Source organism: Molossus molossus, unplaced genomic scaffold, assembly GCF_014108415.1.
Source record: "Molossus molossus isolate mMolMol1 unplaced genomic scaffold, mMolMol1.p scaffold_m16_p_12, whole genome shotgun sequence".
Classification (NCBI taxonomy): domain Eukaryota; kingdom Metazoa; phylum Chordata; class Mammalia; order Chiroptera; family Molossidae; genus Molossus; species Molossus molossus.
The window spans coordinates 82,787,760-82,809,096 of record NW_023425347.1 but is presented as its reverse complement, the minus strand read 5'-3'; the positions used below and the strand labels follow the sequence as shown (position 1 = coordinate 82,809,096).

At 48.5% G+C, this 21,337-nt stretch overlaps 1 protein-coding gene across 1 annotated transcript; it reads left to right on the top strand.

Moving 5' to 3' along the window:
* The first annotated feature begins 9,922 nt into the window (after positions 1–9,922).
* On the top strand, positions 9,923–20,800 carry LOC118626804 (antizyme inhibitor 2-like). Its single transcript, XM_036256817.1, has 9 exons — positions 9,923–10,051; positions 10,595–10,768; positions 11,212–11,384; positions 12,005–12,139; positions 13,261–13,426; positions 13,957–14,104; positions 17,738–17,838; positions 20,090–20,307; positions 20,776–20,800. Exons 1-9 carry the CDS (start codon positions 9,923–9,925, stop codon positions 20,798–20,800), a joined length of 1,269 nt encoding a protein of 422 aa, XP_036112710.1.
* Positions 20,801–21,337: the final 537 nt, after the last annotated feature.

The following is a 21,337-nucleotide window of genomic DNA, read 5'->3' as shown; positions in this document are numbered from 1 at the left end:
ACCAGAGAGTTCATTTCAAGGGCAAAATTTCCCTCCTTTATTTCTGGCTGACAGTGTTTTCAAAGATTCTGGTGTCCCCTTTCCTGATGTGATTCCCAGTGCATTTCTCACTCTTGGGAGGAGTTGTGTATTTTGAACCTCATGGTTAGGTGGAGAGTGAGCTGTTTGAATATCCTCTCCAAATCTCTGGATCCCTTCCTCTATATAACCTGGGAATTTATGGCATTCAACGTCATGCTGCCACTGAGTTCAGGTTCAGCTCATCAACTGAGCAAACATTTAGAACCACTCCAGATGTTTGTGCTGGCACCTGGATGGCAGAATAGGGGAAGAATTCATGAACGATTTGGTCTGATCTTAAATGATGTTCCTCCCTTCTGAGTCTAATACCCTCAGAGTTCATTCCCACACAGATACTACAGGTTTTGTTAGATTATATTGGCCTATCAGTTTCTTCCTCTAGGGTTTGACTTGGGGTGCCCTAAGGGGGGTTCTGTTTTTTTTTATCCTCACCCGAGGACATTTTTGCATTTATCTTCAGATTGAACAGGAAGGAGAGAGGGAGGAAGAGAGAGAGAGAGAAACATTGATGTGAGAGAGACACATTGACTGGTTGCCAACCACACTACCCCAACTGGGGCCAGGGACAAACCACAACTGAAGTACATGCCTTTAGCTGCAACCAAACCTGGGACTCTCTGGTCTGCAGGCTGACGCTCTAACTGCTGAGCCAAACTGGCCAGGGCAGGGGGTTCTGTTAAAGAACCTGAGGCAATGGGGGATGGTGGGAGGTTCATGGAGAGAGTGGCTACTGCTTACACCCCTGGCCAAGTTTATAACAGGATCTTTAGATAGTGGGAAACAGCCTCATCAGTTCAGGAATAAAAGGTTAGTTATGCTGACAATAGATTCTGTGGGTTTAAAATACTCTGAGATGTCTAAAACTTGCTTGTTACTATTCTTAGGATGCTCACTTTCTTCCCTCCCTCCCTCCCTCCCTCCCTCCCTCCCTCCCTCCTTTCTTTCTTTCTTTCTTTCTTTTTTTCTTTCTTTCTTTCTTTCCTTTTTTTTTTTTTATCCTCACCCAAGGACACTTTTTCATTCTCTGTTCAGATAGAGCAGGAGGCAGAGAGAGAGAGAGAGAGAAACATCGATGTGAAGGGACACATCGAGTGGCTGCCACCTGCACAACCAACCAGGGCCGGGGACAAACTGCAACCGAGGTACGTGCCCTCAGCGGGAACCGAACCCGAGTCTCTCCGGACCGCAGGCCGACGCTCTAACCGCTGAGCCAAACCGGCCAGGGCCTTTCTTTCTTTCTTTCTTTCTTTTCTTTCTTTCTTTCTTTCTTTCTTTCTTTCTGTTCTTTCTTTCTTTTTTTCTTTTCTTTCTTTTTCTTTCTTTCTTTCTTTCTTTCTTCCTTCCTTCCTTCCTTCCTTCCTTCCTTCCTTCCTTCCTTCCTTCCTTCCTTCCTTCCTTCCTTCCTTCCTTCCTTTCTAACTTATTTTTATTGTTGAATGTATTACAGATGCCCCTCCTTTTTCTCCTATTGACCCCCTCCTCCCTGTTCCCATCTCCCCCTGCCTTTCCCCGCACTATTGTCTGTGTCCATTGGTTATGCATAGAAGTTCTTTGGTTTATCTGTTCCCGCCCCCTCTTTCTTCTTCCTTTTGAGGTCTGTCAGTCTAACAACCAATTTATACTTCTTAATCCCTTCACCTTTTTCACCCATTCCCCCAACTAGCAACAAAATGTTCTCTGTATCTATGAGTCTGTTTCAGTTCTGCTTGTTCATTTTGTTTATAGATCCAATTGTTGACAGATATATATTTATTGCCATTTTATTGTTCATATTTTTTATCTTCTTTTTCTTCAAGAAGACCCTTTAACATTTCATATAATACTAGTTTGGTGGTGATGAACTCCTTTAGCTTTTTCTTGTCTGGGAAACTCTTGATATGTCCATCGATTCCAAATGATAGTTTTCAGGACAGAGTAATCTTGGTTGTAGGGTCTTGCTTTTCATCACTCTGAATATTGGTTGCCACTCCCTTCTGGCCTGCAAAGTTTCTTTTGAGAAATCAGCTGACAGTCTTATGGGAACTCCCTTGTAGGTAACTAACTGGTTTTCTCTCGCTACTTTTAAGATTCTCTCTTTGTCTTGAACCTTTTGCATTTTGATTATGATGTATCTTGGTATGAACCTCTTCAGGTTCATCTTGTTTGGGACTTTCTGTGCTTCCTGGATTTTTATGTCTGTTTTCTTCACCAAGTTAGGGAAGTATTCTGTCATTACTGTTTCAAATAGGTTTTCAATTTCTTGTTCTCTTTCTTTTTCTTCTGGCACCCCTATGATGCAAATTTTGACATTCTTGAAGTTGTCCCAGAAGCTCCTTACATTATCCTCATTTTTTTTTTTTTTATTCTTTTTTCTTTTTGCTGTTATGATTGGGTGTTTTTTGCTTCCTTATATTCCAAATCAATTCTTTGCGTCTTGGCTTTACCTACTCTACTATTGATTCTTTGTGAATTATTCTTTATTTTAGTTGGTACTTTCTTTATTTCTGACTGTGTATCCTTCATTTCTAACAGGCCTTTTTTTTTTATGCTTTTGAGGCCCTCACTAAGTCCAATGAGGATGCTCTCTTCCAAAGTCAATCCTTCAACTTTCATATGAGATCAGAGACCTGACATAGCTGTATAATTTCTGTAAAGGTACAGCTCAGTAAATATATATATACTGTGTATATATACACATGGATATATGTATACATAAAAAGACGAAATATATATATATATGCACATACACACACACAGCTTTAGTATTACCACTGCCTAAACAAACTATGAGATATAGAACATTACCAGCACTCCAGAAATTTTGCTCACACCCTCTCCCAGATCACTATCAGTGACTCAGAGGTCTTGACTCTTCCATCTATGGTCAGCATAGATTATTTTGCTTGTGTTTGAATTTCATATAAAACAAGTCTTAAAGTGTATATGTATCATTATTTGGGGCCTGGCTTCTTTTGCTCAGCAAATGTGAGATTCACTCATGTTTTTGCATTTAGCATTAGTTTGTTCTTTTTCATTGTTGTGTAGTATTTCATGGAACAAACATAAATATATTTATCAGTTCTATGGTTGATGGACTTTTGGATTATGAACCAGTTGGGAGATATTGTAAATAACTTGCTGTGAACATTTGTACCTGTCTTTGGACATATTTCTTTGGGTATTTCTTACTTCTCTGGGTGTATATGCAGAAGTGGAATTGCTGAGCCATAGAGAAGGTGTATGTTTAGCTTTAGTAAATACTGCCAAAAAGCTTCTCCATGTGGTCTTAGCAATGATACACTCAGCAGAAGGAATGGGAGTTCCAGCTGCCCTACATCTTCCTAAACACTTGGCATTGGCAGTCTCTTCAATTTTAGCCATGCTAGTGAGGATGAGTCACATCTCATGGTGGTTTTGTTTTGCATTTGTTTGATAAATAATGATGTTGAGTATATTTTCATGTGCTTTTTAACCCTTTGATGTCGTGTGTGTGTGTGTGTGTGTGTGTGTATGTGAAGGCTGTAATTTAACCAGTGTTGTAATGTCACAACTTACATTCTTTTTTATTAATTAATTTCTTTTTGTTACAGATGTTTCTCCTTTTTCCCCCGTTGACACCCTCCTCCTGATTCCACCCCACCCCCACCCCACAACATTGTTGTCTATGTCCATTGCTTATGCATACATGCATATAAGTTCTTTGGTTTATCTCTTCTCTCCCTCTCCCCTCCTGCTCTGAGGTTTGTCAGTCTGTACCCTACTTTTATGTCTCTGGGTCTATTTTGTTCATCATCTTATTTTGTTCATTGTGTTCCACAAATAAGTGAGATCATCTGATATTTGTCTTTCTCTGGTTGGCTTATATTGTTTAGCATAATACTCTGCAGGTCCCTCTATGTCATCTCAAAGGATAAGAGATCTTTCTTTTTTACAGCTGCCATTGTATTCCATTGTGTAAATGCATCACAGCTTTTTAATCCACTCATCTATTGATGAACACTTGGGCTGTTTCCAGATCTTAGCAATTATAAATAGAGCTGCTATGAATATAGGGGTACATATAGTTTTTCTGATTGGTGTTTCAGCCTTCTAAGGATATATTCCTAGAAGTGGGATCACGGGGTCAAATGACAGTTCAATTCTTAATTTTTTTGAGGAAACACCATATTGTTTTCCACAGTGGCTGCACCAGTCTGCATTCCAACCAGCAGTGCACTAGAGTCCCCTTTTCTCCACACCCTCGCCAGCACTTGTTGTTTGATTTTTTTTTTGATGGCAGCCATTCTGACAGGTAAGTGGTGATACCAAATAGTTGTTTTAATTTTCATCCCTTTGATGATTAGTGTCATTGAGCATTTTTTCATATGTCTCCTGGCCATTTGTATGTTCTATTTGGAGAGGTGTCTCTTTAGGTCCTCTGCCCATTTTTTAATTGGATTCTTTATTTTCCTTTTGTTGAGTTGTATGAGTACTCTATATATTTTGGAAATTAACCCCTTATTTGATATATAGTTGGCAATTATGCTTTCCCATAGAGTGGGTTCCCTTTCCATTTTGATGCTTGTTTCTTTAATAAATGAATTTGACAAAGTAGCAGGATACAAAATTAACATCAAGAAATCTATGGCATTCTTATACACCAATGATGAACTCACAGAAAGAGAAACTGAAAAAATCCCATTTACCATCGTGGCAAAAAAATTAAAATACCTAGGAATAAACTTAACCAAAGAAGTAAAGGACCTGTTCACAGAATACTATAGGACATTGAAAAGAGAAATAGAGGAAGATATGAAAAAGTGAAAGCATTTACCTTGTTCATGGATTGGAAGAATTAACATCATTAAAATGCCCATATTACCCAAAGAAATTTTTAGATTGAATTCAATCCCCAATAAAATACCAATGACATAATTCATAGAACAAGAACAAATACTCCAAAAGTCTATATCAAACCAATAAAGACCCTGAATAGCCACAGCAACCTTGAAAAAGAAGAACAAAGTAGGAGGAATCACAATACCAGATATAAGATTATACTACAAAGCCATTGTAATCAAAACTGCCTGATACTGGCACAAGAACAGGCATATAGATCAATGGAGCAGAACAGAGAATCCAGAAATCGACCCAAGACAGCATGCTCAATTAATATTTGACAAAGATGACAAGAGCATACAGTGGAGTAAAGACAGCCTCTTTAATAAATGGTGTTGGGAAAATTGGACAGCTACATGCAAAAAATGAAACTAGACCACCAACTTACGTGATACACAGGAATAAACTCAAAATGGACAGACGACTTAATTATTCCTCGTGACTCCTTAATAATCTAGAAAAAAAATGTAGGCAACAAAATTTCAGACGTCACACGCAGCAGAATTTTCACCAATATAACACCTAAAGCAAGAGAAACAAAGGGAAAAATTAATAAGTGGGACTACATTGAACTAAAAAGCTTTTGCACAGCAAAAGAAACAACTTATATTCTTAAATTCTGATTTTAGTTTTAGTTATTGGCTCCTCTTTCTCTTAGCTGCAAGAGATGACATATTCTCCATAGTTGAGTCATAGAAAGTTCTTGATCCTCTGGTCATGTCTTATGCCAATAAAATAAGACTCTGAGCTTACCCTTTTATTTCTCTAAATTCTCTCATATATCTAGAAGTTACTCCACCCCTAATCTGTGTCTTGTGTGCCATTCTATGGCAGCAAACATTTGGTCCTGAAAGCCTTATTTTCTACAAGATCAGATCATTCCAGGTGAGCACAGGTAATAATTTTATTAACTACTATTTTACCATTACTTGCATGCCTGCTACAGTCACTTTTATAACACTAGCTGATACTCATGCCTTCAGATACATCTCATAAGACTCATGTCACATTCTCACAGACCCTGGCTACAAGGGAGTCTGGGAAGGTCGATTTCTTGCTTCCACGTGGCAGGAGGAAGAGTTAGAGGAGGTGTGTACACAGATGTTGGGCAGCCATAAGACATGAATCATATCCACTATAGGGTCCATATTTTAGGTTTTAAGACAAAAAGTTTTAAAATCCCTGGTTTAGATGATCTCTTATAATGCCAACATCATTATTATCATGAACTAATTGAATGAGTTTTGTGTTTTTTTTTTATCCTCACCCGAGGACATTTTTCCATTTTTTGTTCAGATAGAGCGGGAGGGAGAGAGAGAAAGAGAGAGAGAGAGAAAAAAAACATCGACGCGAAAGGGACACATCGAGTGGCTGCCACCCGCACGACCAACCAGGGCCGGGGACAAACTGCAACCGAGGTATGCGCCCTTAGCAGGAACCAAACCCGGGTCTCTCCAGACAACCACTGAACCAAACCAGCCAGGGCTTGAATAAGTTCTTAATCAGGGTCATGAAGGTGTCAGACATAGATTTACCCATGTATTGTCTTATGCACTCTCTGTAATCCTTTTAAGTTGACATTATTATTCTGCCTCTCTGTGACTTGGTTTTATTACGTGTAAGATAATTGCAACATCATCCGTAAGGTTTTGTGAGTGTTAAATGGTTTGACGCAGGCCACTGTGCTTGGTAGTGAGTAAACATTCAATAATACATTCTATTCACCACCACCCTATCCGATATCCCTCCATAGCTAACTCGTGACCCCAAATGCTAGGTTGAGTTCATGAGACAAGCCGCCTCCCTCCTCAAGGCGCTCCTGGGGTAGAAGGACCGAGGGCCTGAGTTCTTTGTCCCTGAGATCCTTAGCACCTCCCCCAGTCTGGCCTGGGTTTAGCAGCTTCTAGAGAAGCCTCCGGGCAGGCCCAGAGACTCAGCCTGCTATCTCCTCCCCAGGAAATGTCAGGAGAGGCCCGGAGGCCCACAGGAAGGGAACCAGCCTGAAGGAAGAGGGGCTTCCCAGGTTGGTGGAAGCCTAGGAGGGGTCAGCAGGTGACATCGTGAGCCCTGGCAGCCTGCCTAAAGAGGTGGTGACAATGAGAGGTAGGCACCATGGAGGTGAGAAGGGCGGAGGAAGACGGGAGGGTGCAGCCCAGCTCTATGGCCTGATGGGGTACAGGCGACTTTCCCATTCGGAGAAGCTTTCAGTGAAATGTTTAAACTTGTAGAAATATTTAAACCTGCACATGGAAAAGGCCAGTTCCTGCTCCAGGCCAGAGAAGCGGAAGCGATTCAGGATCTGCCACGTGCAGGGCCGAGTGAAAACCAGGCCCCACCAACTCGCTGGAGGACCTGGGCCTTCTTCTTCTTTTGAGCCCATCAGCTTTTCCTTCCACAGGGAGGGAAGGGAGGATGAGAAGGAGTGTGGGTTCCTTCTGGTGACTGGGCAGGTGACTCAGTAGGAGCTTCTTGGCCACCCTTAATCCAGACACTGAGCTCATCCCGGTGCTAAAGTTGCAGTTCCTTGCGGGTCGCCTATCTGACATAGATTCACTTTGTCCTGGGTCCCGCAGATTACGTACCTGGCCCTGGATAGAACCTTCTCATTAGTGCCGTGAGACCCACTGAGTTACAGTGCCTGACACTTATCCAGGGCTTGGTGCTGTTGGCCGTTGTTGCTGTCCCGAGTGTGATGCTATCATACGCTGGCACCTTGCTAAACTCTTCGCAGGTGTATCTCCTTTCTTCTCATTTAATCCTCACAACTGCCTGTGAGGTATTGTGGACATTATCCCCATCTGGTGGGTGATGAAACGGAGGCCATCTGCCTCAAAATGGAGGAGGGGAGAAGGAGGGGAGGAGGTGGGGAGAAGTGTTATAACTCAGTGCCATTGACCCAAACTCCCAGAGGCCTTCACGACAACCAAAGGGGTTGTCAGTTTACTCATTTACTGAAGAACATTCTTCACTAACTAATCCCTAAGTAATCACTAACCCTGGGGTAATAACTAACCCTTGAGTAATCCTGGGGTCGGCACCATATTGAAAACATCTTGACCTTTGAGATATCTGGGAAACTGAGTAACAGGTAATTAACTAACTGCTAAATTCCGCTTCTGTAACACGCTTGCTTACACGTAGCACCCCCCTTACAAAATCCTATAAAGAGGAGCCATTTTAGCTCTCCAGGGCCGCAGTTACTCCTGTGTGGGACATACTGCAGGTGCCTGCGGACTTAGCTCAATAAACTCCTTTTATTAAACCCCATCTTGGCGTCTGAGTTTGGTCGATCTCCTGGGTTACAACAGAAGGAGGGGAGAAGGAGGGCAGAAGGTGGGGAGGAGGAGGGGAGCAGGAGGGCAGAAGGTGGGGAGGAGGAGGGGAGCAGGAGGGGAGGAGGTGGGGAGCAGGAGGGGAGCAGGAGGGCAGAAGGTGGGAAGAAGGAGGGGAGCAGGAGGGGAGGAGGTGGGAAGAAGGAGGGGAGAAGGAGGGCAGAAGGAGAGGAGGAGGTGGGGAGAAGGAGGGGAGAAGGAGGGCAGAAGGTGGGGAGAAGGAGGGGAGAAGGAGGGAAGGAGGAGGGGAGGAGGTGGGGAGAAGGAGGGGAGAAGGAGGGCAGAAGGAGGGGAGGAGGTGGGAAGGAGGAGGGGAGAAGGAGGAGAGGAGGAGGGGAGGAGGTGGGGAGGAGGTGGGGAGAAGGAGGGGAGAAGGAGGGAAGGAGGTGGGGAGAAGGAGGGGAGAAGGAGGGGAGGAGGTGGGGAGGAGGTGGGGAGGAGGAGGGGAGGAGGTGGGGAGGAGGAGGGGAGAAGGAGGGGAGGAGGAGGGGAGGAGGAGGGGAGGAGGTGGGGAGAAGGAGGGGAGGAGGTGGGGAGGAGGAGGGGAGATGTGACTGGACACTAAGTGATGCAGAGGGCTTACCTTTCCAATCAGAAACACTCCCAGCCAGATACTTAAATGCGCAGCGAGGGCAGAGATACCACAACGGGAGAGACCTGCTCATGCTCTGCTCGTGGACTGAAGTTCATTCTACTTCCAGATCCAACTCAGCTTTGCTGAAACATCCAAGGACCTCTGAGCTCCACGATTTTTCCATCTTTGAGGTGGGAAGGGTGGGTGGTTGGGTTTCCAGGGTCTGTCTACTCTGCTCACGGCTGACATTTACTTATAACAGGAGTCCAACCACCCTGTGGGCCTCTGTGTGGGCCACCCAGGGTCTGGGAGGTTTGACTGAGTGGGAAGAGGTGGCCAAGCTTTGGAAAAATAACCTTCGGTGGTACTTCCTCTGGCCCTGAGGTCTAGTCTGACACAGGGGTTTGCCAAAAGCCCAGGATACCATAGGTTCCTGTCTCCTGGCTGTCACGTTAGGGCCCAGGTGAGTCTGGGAGTGGAGCAGGGTCCATGGTTACAACCCAACTGCTGAAACAGAAGGACCCACGCTGCAGGCTGCCCTCACTTCAGCCTCAGGAATGGGTAGCCAGCAGCAGGCCCAGTGGCTGCTCTCGGGAGCCCACGTGGCAGTCCTAACTCTGCCACCAACTACTTTCCTCTCTCTGGGTCACTGTCCATGTGTGTAAAGTGGAATGTTGGACTAGATCATGCCCTTGGTCCCAGATAGCCCTGTAATCTAAAGACCCTGGACTCTGCACTTATCTTTTCTGTGGGTCACATTTCTCATCGGTGAATGGGAACACGTGTGGAGGAGCCTGGAAGAGGATGCCAACCATCTTTTGTAGGTGCTCATTTTATGCATATTGCTTGGTCCCTCACTAGGTCTCTGAAGCAGGCTGGGCCTGGATGGTGGTCATTCCACAGGTGGGAGAGTTCACAAGGTCTCCATGGAGCTCCATGTGGCTGAATGGAGTTACTGGCCCAACTCTGGTCCAGGGGACGGGGGGAGCTGGGAGGAGGGAGGGTGCTGGGTCCTCAGAGCAAGCCCTTTCTTGGCAGCTGGCACTGTGCCTGGCAAGGCTCTGGTGGAGTGTTAAAGATGAGCACCCTACTTGTGGACCCGAAGGAGAGTTCAGGAAGCACCTGGCCTGAAGACTTCATCCCCCTGGGGCCTGGGGAATCTGCCAGGGAGGTGGCATTGAAGAAGATTCGGGAGCTCTCTGATTCGGTATGCAGGGGAGGGAGGAGAGGGAGGGAATGGAGGGGAGGGGAGGAGGGGGTAAGGATGGGGAGGGGAGGGGAGGGCACAGGGTGGAGAGCGGAGAGGGTGAGTCTCAGTTGCCACATAGATAAACACAAAATAAGACCTTTTGTCTGGGGTTTCATAAGTGAGTTTACTAGGTCTTACTCCAAGGCTCTGTTCCCTGGGGGTCATGGAATAGTTCTTCTGTCCCCTTCTAGTCCCCCATCAGCTCTTCGCGTTGTACCCTGTGCCAAGCTGTGCAGGTGAGGGTTGGAGAGTCCTGGCCTCTGTTTGGTCTACAAATCCTGTTGCCTTCTTGACTTCCTGTTGTAAGAGTCAGAAGATAGGGCTCAACACCAATCTTTGCCATGTACTTGCTTTTAACCTTGGCGCAATGACATATTTCAGATCCTCAGATTCCTCTTTTCTAAACTGGTAATACTAGTAGTACTTACTGCATGGAGATATTGTGAGGGTTCAATGAAACAACACAACACCCAGCCTGTTACCTCCTCTCTGCCTTGGCAGGACCACCGAGATCCCTTCATGGTGGCTGACCTGGGTGTGTTGGTGAGCCGCCATCGGGCCTTCTGCCAGGCCCTGCCAAGGGTCTCGCCCTTCTATGCGGTGAAGTGTAACAACAGCCCTTGGGTGCTGCGAGTCCTGGCCTCCCTGGGCATTGGCTTTGACTGTGCCAGCCAGGTGAGCCTGGGTCCACTGCCCCATGCATAGGCTTGACACTTCCTGGGGAGAATGACCAATCACCGGGGATCCTGGAGTAGAGACAGTGGCCCCTAAAGAATGGCTGATGTCTATGGTGCTCAGTTGTTCTCAAAAGAATAAATGAATGAACTACATCTAGGTGACAAGGGCAGTCAGCCTGGGCTAGTGAGCGGAGGGGACAGACACTGTTCTGTCCTGACACAGCCATTTCCCCAGGGCCTCAGATTCTTTGTCTTTAAAAGGGGTCAACCATATGTCCCTTAGAGTAGTCTAGAAGCTTAAATAGCACAATATGTGCCAAGTGCTGAGCCAGGGACACAGGAGGGGTTCAGTTTAGGACAGCCCCTCATGCCCATGGTTCCTGTCCCCAAAGAATAAGACAGCAGAAAGCATCTCTTTACTCTGGCTGTCACCCATGCCAGGGGGAGCTGGAGCAGATCCTGGGCCTGGGCGTGGCCCCCTCACGCATCATCTACACCCACCCCTGCAAGCCTGCCTCATACCTCCAGTATGCTGCCCGCCATGGGGTGCAGCTCCTGACCTTCGACTGTGAGGTGGAGCTGCCCAAGGTGGCCCAGCACCACCCCGGGGCCAGGTGAGACCCGCAGGGCTGCGGGGTGTGTGTGTGTGTGTGTGTGTGCAGGTGGAGCAAGGGGCCACAGGCTGGGGGTTCTGGCACACTCACTTGGGCATCAGCGGGGAGATGAAAGCTGTTACATGTGGTGACAAGAAGAAGCCAAAGCAGCAAAGTACTAGAATTCGGGTGAGGTGGCCCAGTGCCTTTTCTGGTGCTCACTGGTGTCAAAGAACATCGCCTGTGTCTGCATAGACAGGGCAGAGCCCGTCAGTAGGAGGTCTGGGGTCAGCACTCGCGGAAAAGGCGCTCACATGGGATTCAGTGGGACCAGGTTCACATTTGTGACTAATTTGTCACATCTGTGTGTTCTTGGGACAGCTATTTAATAAATCTAATCCTGTAATAGGAGGTCTGCTGAAGGGATATTTATAGTTTTATCCTTTTCCTGCTTTTTCTTGTCTGGGCAGTAGTCTGTAAGTAGTGGTGGGTTCCTCCTTGGGGCTCCATGGCTGGGAAGCCCAGAGGGACTAGGCAGGGGTCGTGGGAGGTTGTAGGGAGTTTGGGTGGAGCTGGTAAAGCATTCAGACTTGGGGTTCATGTGTCTACGAATGCCTGTCACCCTCACACCCCTTTCTCAGGCTGGTCCTCAGGCTATGGACTGATGACAGCATGAGCGTGTATCCTCTGAGCGCCAAGTTTGGGGCCCGCCTGGAGGTGTGCGGACATTTGCTCAAGTCTGCCCGAGACCTAGGCTTGGCTGTGGTCGGAGTCAGGTAAGAGCACTGACTTTCTCTGCCCACGAGCAGGGTCCTGGTCTCCATCACCTGTCCCCAGCCTTTGACTTACTGGGTGCCCCAGGGTCAGCGTGGCCCTGGGGGCCTCTTGTTGCGTGTCCTGGGCAGAGCAGGTGGAAGTCATCTGATATGAGGGTGGGGCAACCAGGCACTGGCCTTGGGTGCAAAATCTAACAGGATGTCAGAAAACTTTATACTAATGTTTCAATACAGTATTTAAAAAAAAATTATTGTAGAAAAATCCATGATGAGAGCATATCAAAGTTTTAAATCAAGACAGGATTGGCATTTCTGATTTTTCCCTTTGCTTCAGGGTCCAATAACTGTTAGCCAACCTTGTCTTTATTTAAAGTTTCTGATTGTATTCATCGTGGATATTTTTGCATCAATTTTCCTTGTCAAAAATATTGCATAAGTCCTGGCCGATGTTGCTTAGTGTGTTGGCATGTCATCCCCTACACCAAAAGGCGGTTAGTTCGATTCCAGGTCAGGGCCCCATACCCAGGCTGGGAATTGTGTGTTCAAGCCCCTGTTGAGGTATGTACAGGAGGCAACCGATTGAAGTCTCTCTCTCTTGCCTTCTCTCCCAAACAAAACAAAATAAAACAAACAAACAAACTATATATCTATATTAGAAATGTTCCTTATCTTGATGCCTTAGAGTTTTGGTGCCCCTTAAATGTCATACCTGTGGATAGAGCCTCACTCAGTCACAACACCACCCCTTGACTGGGTCCTCAGCCCTCCATGCAGGATGGCTTGCGATTCGGGGTTCAGTCAGGTGCCTTCCAAGGAGGAGACATAGCAGAGCCCCTGCCATGAGGCTTCAGGATGGGACAACTAAGAGAGGTGACTGCTGCACAACCACAAGAGTCCCACTCAAGGATGGTCACGTGGGATATGTGTATCTGAGATCCCCACGTGTATGGCCAAGGCTGCAGTTTCTGTGGGTGCCCACAGGCTCCACGTACTCACGTGTCCTATGTCTCTTCCTCGCTGGTTCCACATTGTGCCTGTGTCGTGTTTCCAAGTGTGTATATCTTCCTGCTAACCTTCCATTTCTTCATGTGTTTCTCCACCTGTCACTCGGCATGCATCAGCTTCCATGTGGGCTCGGGCTGCCAGAATCCCCAGAGCTTCGCACAGGCCATTGCTGACTGCCGGCGCGTGTTCGAGATGGGCCGTGGGGTCGGGCACGACATGAGCCTGCTGGATATCGGAGGGGGCTTCCCCGGCGTGGAGGGCTCCGAGCCTGAGTTTGAGGAGGTAAGAGGGCAGGAGGAGAGGGGTCAGGTGTCCCATCTGGGGTTTAGCAGACAGTGTGTGTTTTGTACAGGGAGCCTTTGTAACTGCATCATGTGCCTGCGTGTGCTGGGGTTTGTCTTTGTGGAGAGGTCCCTGACTCTACATATGTGGCCTGTGGGCATATACAAGCTCACGTGTGTGTATGTGTCCCTGAACCTTCTTTAGACGTGTCAGTTACTCTCCTGGTGAAGCTACAGTCAGATAGATGTTTACTTGCTGTATCCTCCACACCCAGGGGACAGTCTGTCTTTGCTGATCAGGTATTTATTTCAATGGTTCCCAGGTCAGACTCTCAGGTCTTACAGCCTACACACTTGCGGTATGGCTTTGGACAACTTCCCCTCTCTGGGCCATGGTTTACCTATTTCCTCCCCTGTACAGTGGGGATGATGCCACCTTCCCACACACCTGTCACCAGAATGAAGAGAGAAGATGCAGGTAAAGAGCGTGCCTAGGAACTGGCCTCACAGGGTTCGGGTCTGTCCCTGCAGATGGCGAGAGTGATCAACGCAGCCCTAGCCCAGGACTTCCCCGAGGGAACTGGCATTAAAGTCATTGCGGAGCCCGGCCGCTTCTACGCGGAATCAGTGTACATAGCTGCTGTCAACATCATGGCCAAGAAAGCTGTGCTGGAGCCTGGTGTGTGGGCCAAGACGGGGCGGGGGGGCACTGCCCAGGTGTCCCCAGGCCTGGGGCAGAGGATGGGCAGAGGGTCTGTGTTTCCCCCTGGGTTCTTCGTTAGGGGAAAACAAGCTTCAAATTAGCTACAGAAAAGAACCTGTTGGTATGATTATTTAGTTGTTCTCACATAGCCTGGGAGGGAGACAATAGGGTCTTTATTCTTCCTGAGTAGACGATGAGTTCCTAGTCTGTTTATGGACAGAGGTCATGGAGGACAGCTCAGGAGAGCAGACACCCGTGTGCAGGTGTGCACCTTAACTTTTCAAGCAAGTGTTTCCCAGAGATACAGTGAGAAAATACTCATTCTACAACAACAGCACGAGGTAATATTGTTGGTTTCATAGTTTGGAGGTTAAGGGTGACATTTGAAGGGTAACAGTAAACATTTTGACCATTGAGGTCTACCATCTCAGCAGAGTTTCTTTCATACCCTCACCCAAGGATATTTTTCCATTTATCTTCAGATAGAGTGGGAGGGAGAGGGGGAGAGAGAGAGAGAAACATTGATGTGAGAGAGACACATTGAGTGGTTGCCTCCCACACAACCCTGAGTAGGGCTAGGGTTTGAACTGCAACCAAGGTAAGTATCCTTGACCAGAATCGAACACATGACTCTTTGGTCTACAGGCTGATGCTCTAACCGCTTAGCCAAACTGGCCAGGGCTCAGGAATGCTTTTATTGATTGTGATTTGGGGACAGGAGTGGGAGTGGGGGGCTGCTGTTCTCACCAAGGCAGCTAAGCAGAAACTCAAGTTCACGATGACATCGAACACATGAATAGACTCACGCTCTGGGTTAGTGCCCTTTACCTTTGAAGCTTTATGGCGACTGATACATTAATATTTCTTTTTTATATAATATGTTTTTTCTTTATTGATTTTAGAGAGAGAGGAAGGGAAAGGAAGAGAGAGAGAAAAACATCTATGAGAGAGAACCTCGATCGGCCGCTTCCTACATGCCTTCGACTGTGTATGGGCCCTCAACCTGGGCATGTGCTCCGACTGGGAACCTAACTGGTGACCCCTGGTGCATGGGTTAACGCTCAACCAGTGAGCCACATCAGCCGGTTGAGCCACACAAGCTGGGCATTATTTCTAAATCCTTTTAATCTTCCGTATTGTTTGACAAATGCCTGTCTCATACCTTTGTATCCTAAAGGCACATGGGCCCTCTAATTTCATTTTCTCACAAAGTGTCTCACTATAGAACATTGTACTTTGGGGCGTATGATTTCAGCCATCATTCAACAAAAGTCTAAGTTATGAGGGTTTGGGGGCTTATTATTTATTTATTTATTTTATTTATTTTTTGATCCTCACTAGAGGACACTCCCGCATTTATCTTCAGATAGAGCAGGAGGGAGAGAGAGAGAGAAACATCGACGTGAAACATTTAGTGGTTGCCACCCACACGACCCCAACCAGGGCCAGGGACAAAGCGCAACCGAGGTACGTGCCCCTGGCGGGAACCGAACCCGGGCCTCTCTGGTCCTCGAGCCAGTGCTCTAACTGCTGAGCCAAACCGGCCAGGACTGGGGCTTATTATTTTTATTTTCACAATCGGAAGAGCTTCCAGTGATTAGGATCTATTATGTGAGAAATTCTATTTCACATCATTTCCCCTCAGCAATTCTGTGAGGCAGTTTGGGTCGCTCCCATTTCATAGGCAGAGATGTTGAAGCTCAGAGAGAAGAAGCGACTTGTCCAAGGCAGCAAAGCTAGTTCGTGGCACAGCTGAGCCCCGGTCTGTCTGTCGGGAAGCTGGGGCCTTTGAATTGGCAGAGACCTGGAGCAGAGCTGACTAACTCCCATGACCAACTGGCTTAGGGATGACAACTGGGCTGCGGGCACAGGACCCAGGGTCAGTGACGGCAGCTGAGAGAGAGCAGAGGATGGGGCTGACGGACACCGGGGAGAAGGTGGTGCGGGGAAGACGCAGGGAGAAAAAGTCAATGTGCAGAAAGATCTGGGCAACTAAATGTCCAGATGTTATGAAATACCCCCAATGTGCACAGAAATCCCTGTAAAAGGTTGAAGAGCCCTGGCCGGTTTGTGGTTAGAGCGTGGGCCGGTTGACCAGAGAGACCTGGGTTTGGTTCTTGCTAAGGGCACATACCTCAGTTGCAGTTTGTCCCCAGCCCTGGTTGGGGTCGTGCAGGTAGCAGCCAGTTGATGTGTTTCTCTCACATTGATGTTTCTCTCTCTCTCTTTTCCTCCCTCTCTCTCCCCCACTCTATCTGAGGATAAATGCAAAAATGTCCTTGGGTGAGGATAAAAAAAAAAAAGGTTGAAGAAATCAGTGTTTTAAGGACAGACTAAGAGTGGTTGTTAGGAGACTGGTTTGGTAGTCGTCCGTAGGCTCTGGGGTCGTAGGTGAGCGTCAGGGGTCTACAGAGCTCGGGAGAAGCTGCCATCCGCTCAGGGCAGCATTAATAAAGGCCAAGTATTTGATGGAAGGAGGTGACCATTGCACTGTACTCTGGTTGTTAGAGCTGGGCACTGTTTTTGATGTAATTGGATTTGCTTTAATCAGGGAACATGAGACAGGCAGACACAGAAATAATTGCCTCAAGAGAAGAAGAATTTACTCTTAAGTTCCCTAGGATCAGGAGTTATGGCATGCCAGCCCGGCCACCTGGGGAAGCTCGGGGTGGGGCAGGAGGCAGGAGAAGGGCCGCACGGGTGAGAGGTTCAGTGTAGTTTTGGAGGAAAGGAATGAGTGAGGCAGAGAAAACCAAGGAGTGACTAGTTTGAGCAATTTCCGAGGGTTCTGGGCTGTAAGAACTTCCCCTAGTTTTCTGGTCGCCGGCCCCGGGATCATTACGGGAGGGGACAGTGGCTCATCTGTGAGAGCTCAACAGGGAGGAGGGTGGCGGGCCGGGAAATGGCTGGTCTGCGGTGCAGGGCCGTCTTTCACTGTCCCCGCAATGAGCCAGCCCGGGAGGAGTAGCGTCTGCAGAATCAGCCGTGCCCTGAGGCCAGAGCACCAGGACGCAGAGAACAAGTGAAGTGGCTGACCAGGCAGCCCTTTCGGGAGGGGACCCACACGTTAGCTGACCCCTGAGCAGCACCCATAATGCAATCATGTCTTAAGAAGGCATTTGGCTTCTGCTTTGCGTCCCACAGAAGGTGCTCAGGGAATCTGGTCCGAGGTGAAGAGAGGGCCTGGGGCCGGACCTGGGGACATATCCCAGCCCTGCCACATTCTCCTGTGTAACTTCTGGCAAGACTCCGTTTCCTCAGTTGGACAGTAGTGTCCATTACTCTACTCAGGGTGCTATTAGGAGGATTAGATGATTTAATATCTGTTGAGCAGTTGGAACAATGCCCGGGCCATAGCTCATGGCATGTTAGTTGCATTATTATCAGTATCAATAGTAGCGGCGGAACTCTGATGGGGTGGGGTGTGCCTGAGAGGCAGCGGGAGCCTAGAAAACAGGCTCCAACCTTGCCGGGGATCAGGGGAGGCTCCTGGAACAGGGCATAAGGGTTATCTAGTGCTGGGCAGAGGGTCTGGCAGGTCCCAGGGGTGGTAGCCTCAGCGTCAATGGTCAGTCTCAGTCCTGCCCTCTGCCCTCTCCCCTCTCCCAGGTGGCCAGCGGAAACTGTTGTACTATCTCAACGAGGGCCACTACGGCAACTTTCGTGTGTTCCTCAGGGATTTTGTCCCTAGGATTCCAATTTTGGTGAAGGTAAGGCAGCCCTTGTGTGATTCTGGCACCTCCCTGACCCTGATAGCCCTGAGGTCAGCCTCTTACCAGCGACGCCAGGGTTCCTCTCCGAGGTGGACAGGCACAGATGGCTCTGCAGATCGTCATACCACAAGCGTGTACGAGGACGTGCACAGGTGTGCCTCTCTGTGTTTGCATGTGTACCTCTGTGTGTGTGCTTTTCATGTGTGAACATGTTGACTTATACCTATGCAGTTAGGTGGGTGTGTTGCCAAACAGGGACCGGGCCAGAGAGGATCCGCCTTGGACCAGCCAGTAGTGTTTGGGTTATTGGCTTCATGCAGGAAACATTTCACATGGTGAGTCCAGGTGATTTTGAGATTACGTTTATTAACCCGGGGGTAGTGACACAAAAGAAGGGCTTAGGGTAGAAGCAACAGGAAAGAGACCAGACAGGGCAGCTTTGGCTCGAGAAAAGTTATAGGAAAGAAGGGAGCCAAGGCGGGGCTGCTGTCAGCTCGCTGGAAAGTCAGAGAAAAACGGGGCCTTGGAGACAGGTTCGGGGGGTGAGCCAGGACTAGCTCCTGCTGCCTGCTGCTCCCCTGGTTGCAAGTCTCGTTGGCGACCCTCAGAGTTTAGAGAAAGAGCTGAGACAGGGCATGGCTGTGTCTAGTGGGCCTGCACCCGGGTTATGAAAGCTGGAAACGGAAGCGGAGGGGTTAAGGTAGAAGAAACGACAGCAGAGAGCCTAGGCAGGGCTGCTTTGGCTCACTGAGAAGTAGAAGTCACCACAGAAGAAGTGAGCCAAGATCTGACCAGTGTGGCTCAGTTGGTTGCAGTGTTGTCCCCTACAACCAAAGGTCATGGGTTCAATGGCCAATCATGGCACATAGAAAGGTTGTAGGTTCCGTCTGGGGTTGGGGCACGTACGAGAGGCTATGTGTTTCTCTCTCACGTTGATATTTCTCACTCTTTCCCTTTCTGTCTCAAAACCAATAAATATATACTTGGGTGGGAATTAAAGAAAAAAAGAAGTGAGCCGAGGCAGGATGCTATGAGCTTACTGGAAAGTCAGAGGAAAGGGTGGCCTTGGGGACAGGATCAGGGGGTGAGCCCGACGAGCTGCAGCTGCCCGCTGCCCCCTGGGTGCACGTCTCCTTGAGGCCCTTAGAGTTTAGGAGAAAGAGAGCTGAGGTACAGGGCATGGGCATGCTCTAGGGAGACCGCCGAGGATCCGTTGTCATGAGGCTTTTATCTTTCTTTAGCTGGTGGGAACCCTAGGGGAGGTCTCAGGGGAGGTCTTAGCAGAATGTTTATTAGCTTTCCATCAATATGTTGATTCATCCAAATGTGTGTTTAGAGGGGTCAGGGTGTTTTCTGGTGAGTTTGGTTTTCAAAGAGCGCCATCAGAGAGGGACTGGGACGGAGGCAGGTCTGCCCTAGACGGTCTGAATTGTGTAAACCATTTGCTCCTAAGTGTCCTTGGTTAGGGAAGATAAAAACTTGTGATTCATTTGCCTGTGTAAATTGCTCCAATTGTTTATCTTTGTTTAATTGTTTTGTCTCAGTTTCCCGTATTCCTCCTGTGAAGGAGTTTTTCTAGCTTTTTACTATCCTGCCTCAGGTGGACAGGTACATGGTCCTGTGTGGGTGTGCATGCACATCCATCTGCCTCTGGGTTTCTCTGTGGTCTCTTGGTATGCACTGTGTGTGTGTGTGTGTGTGTGTGTGTGTCCAGAATCCTTGAACGCTGTAGATGCAGCAGAACTAGGAAACAGAGGTTCTCCAACGTTGCTTCCCAATAAAACCATCTGGGAAGCTTCCAAAGACCCTGATGCCTTGGCCAAGCCCCAGACCATTGAAATCAGACCTCCTCATGGATTGGGATGTGGCATCGATCCTTTGTCAAAACTCCTCTAATGTGACTCCAATGCACAGCTGAGTTTGAGGCCCAGTATTTCGAGTGGTTATTGACTAGGCTTTTGGTTCTATTAATGGGGAGACAGAGGCCCCATCTGGTGAGTCCTTGTGAGTTGGCAGGGCTAGAGTGTGTCACTCGAATGAATATTCTCTCCATGACAGAGGGTCAAGCATAGTGCCTGGCACATAGGGACTGTTAGATAACCGGTTGGCATGAGTGACTGACAGTGTCCTTGCTGGTGCCTTCCCACTTTTGCCTTGGGGTGCTCTGTTGCCTACGGCTTGTGCTGGGAGGATGTGTTGGGGGCAGGAGATCTTCCTTCTCTCGTTCCCCAACCCTGTGTCCCTGCAGGAGTTCTGCTCGAAGCCGCCCCTCTTCCCCTGCGTCCTTTATGGCCCCACGTGCGATGCCTTTGACAAGCTCTTTGAGGAGGAGGTGCAGCTGCCCGAGCTGGACGTGGGTGACTGGCTCATCTTCCCCTCCATGGGAGCCTACACTTTGGTCATGAGCTCCACCTTCAATGGCTTCCCGCTCACCTCCATCTACTACACCATGAGACCCGAGCTCAGGTGTCTGGGCTGGGTGTGCGGGGGCTGTCACCAGAATCTGAGCTTGGCACAAGGAGTGGGGGCTGAGCTCTGGGTTCCTAGGCCCGGGAAATACTGTACTCCCCTCCTGCCCCAGCAAAGTCTGACTGATCTTTGACACTGTCTATGGGGGTGACTCGATTACTGTCCCTAGCCAGTAATTCCAGGCCAGCCCACCTGGGTGGACACGAGAAATCTAAAGTACAGACGCCTTGTGGACAAAGCAGGCAGCACACTGGCCCCAGCTGACCCTGGTCCCATGCCCAAGGCTTCTCTCTGCTCTGACCTGTCTTGACTGGTCTCTGTTCCCTCGTCAGATGTTCCTTCCCTACAGCCTCAGGCTCTCACAGCCTCTTCCCGAGGGTCCCTGTCTGCCACACCTAGGGTTCGCTCCCCACTGTGGTGGAGAGGGCTCTAGAACACCCCTTTGCTGGTACAACCTTCCCATAGGAGCCTCCTGGAGACAGCGCCTTAAGCTGGGATGCGGCCGAATGAAGAGGATCCAGACACCTGGGTGCGCCCATGTGGGAAATCTTGGGGGCAATGGTGGGGGTGGGGAAGAGTTAACACTGGGAAAGCAGAGGTTTGGGTGCCTCTGAAATGATGAGGAAACATTTTGGATTCAAAACTAGTGGGTCCCCCCCACCCCAAATCCATCTGGATACTGGGCTAGTTCCTCTGGGCAGTCTACCCACCCTCCCTGCTCCTAATTCCCTAGGCCCTGGGTGGAGTAGGGCTCAGAAATTGGTGTCATTACATGCACCCCCTGAAGGCTGTGTCATGGAATGGCCACTGCCTGACATTTTTCCTTCTTAGTGTAAGACACTGGTTTTGGAATCAGACAGGCCTGGAGTGAATCCAGGCTCTACCACAAACTGGCAGTGTGGGCAGAACCTCCGTTTCTCCGCCTGTGGAGTGAGAATGACATTAGTAACTTCCTTGCAAGGTTATTGAGGGGATTAAGTGATACAGTGCAAATCCTCATTCAAGGTCTGTTCACGTCCAGGGCCTG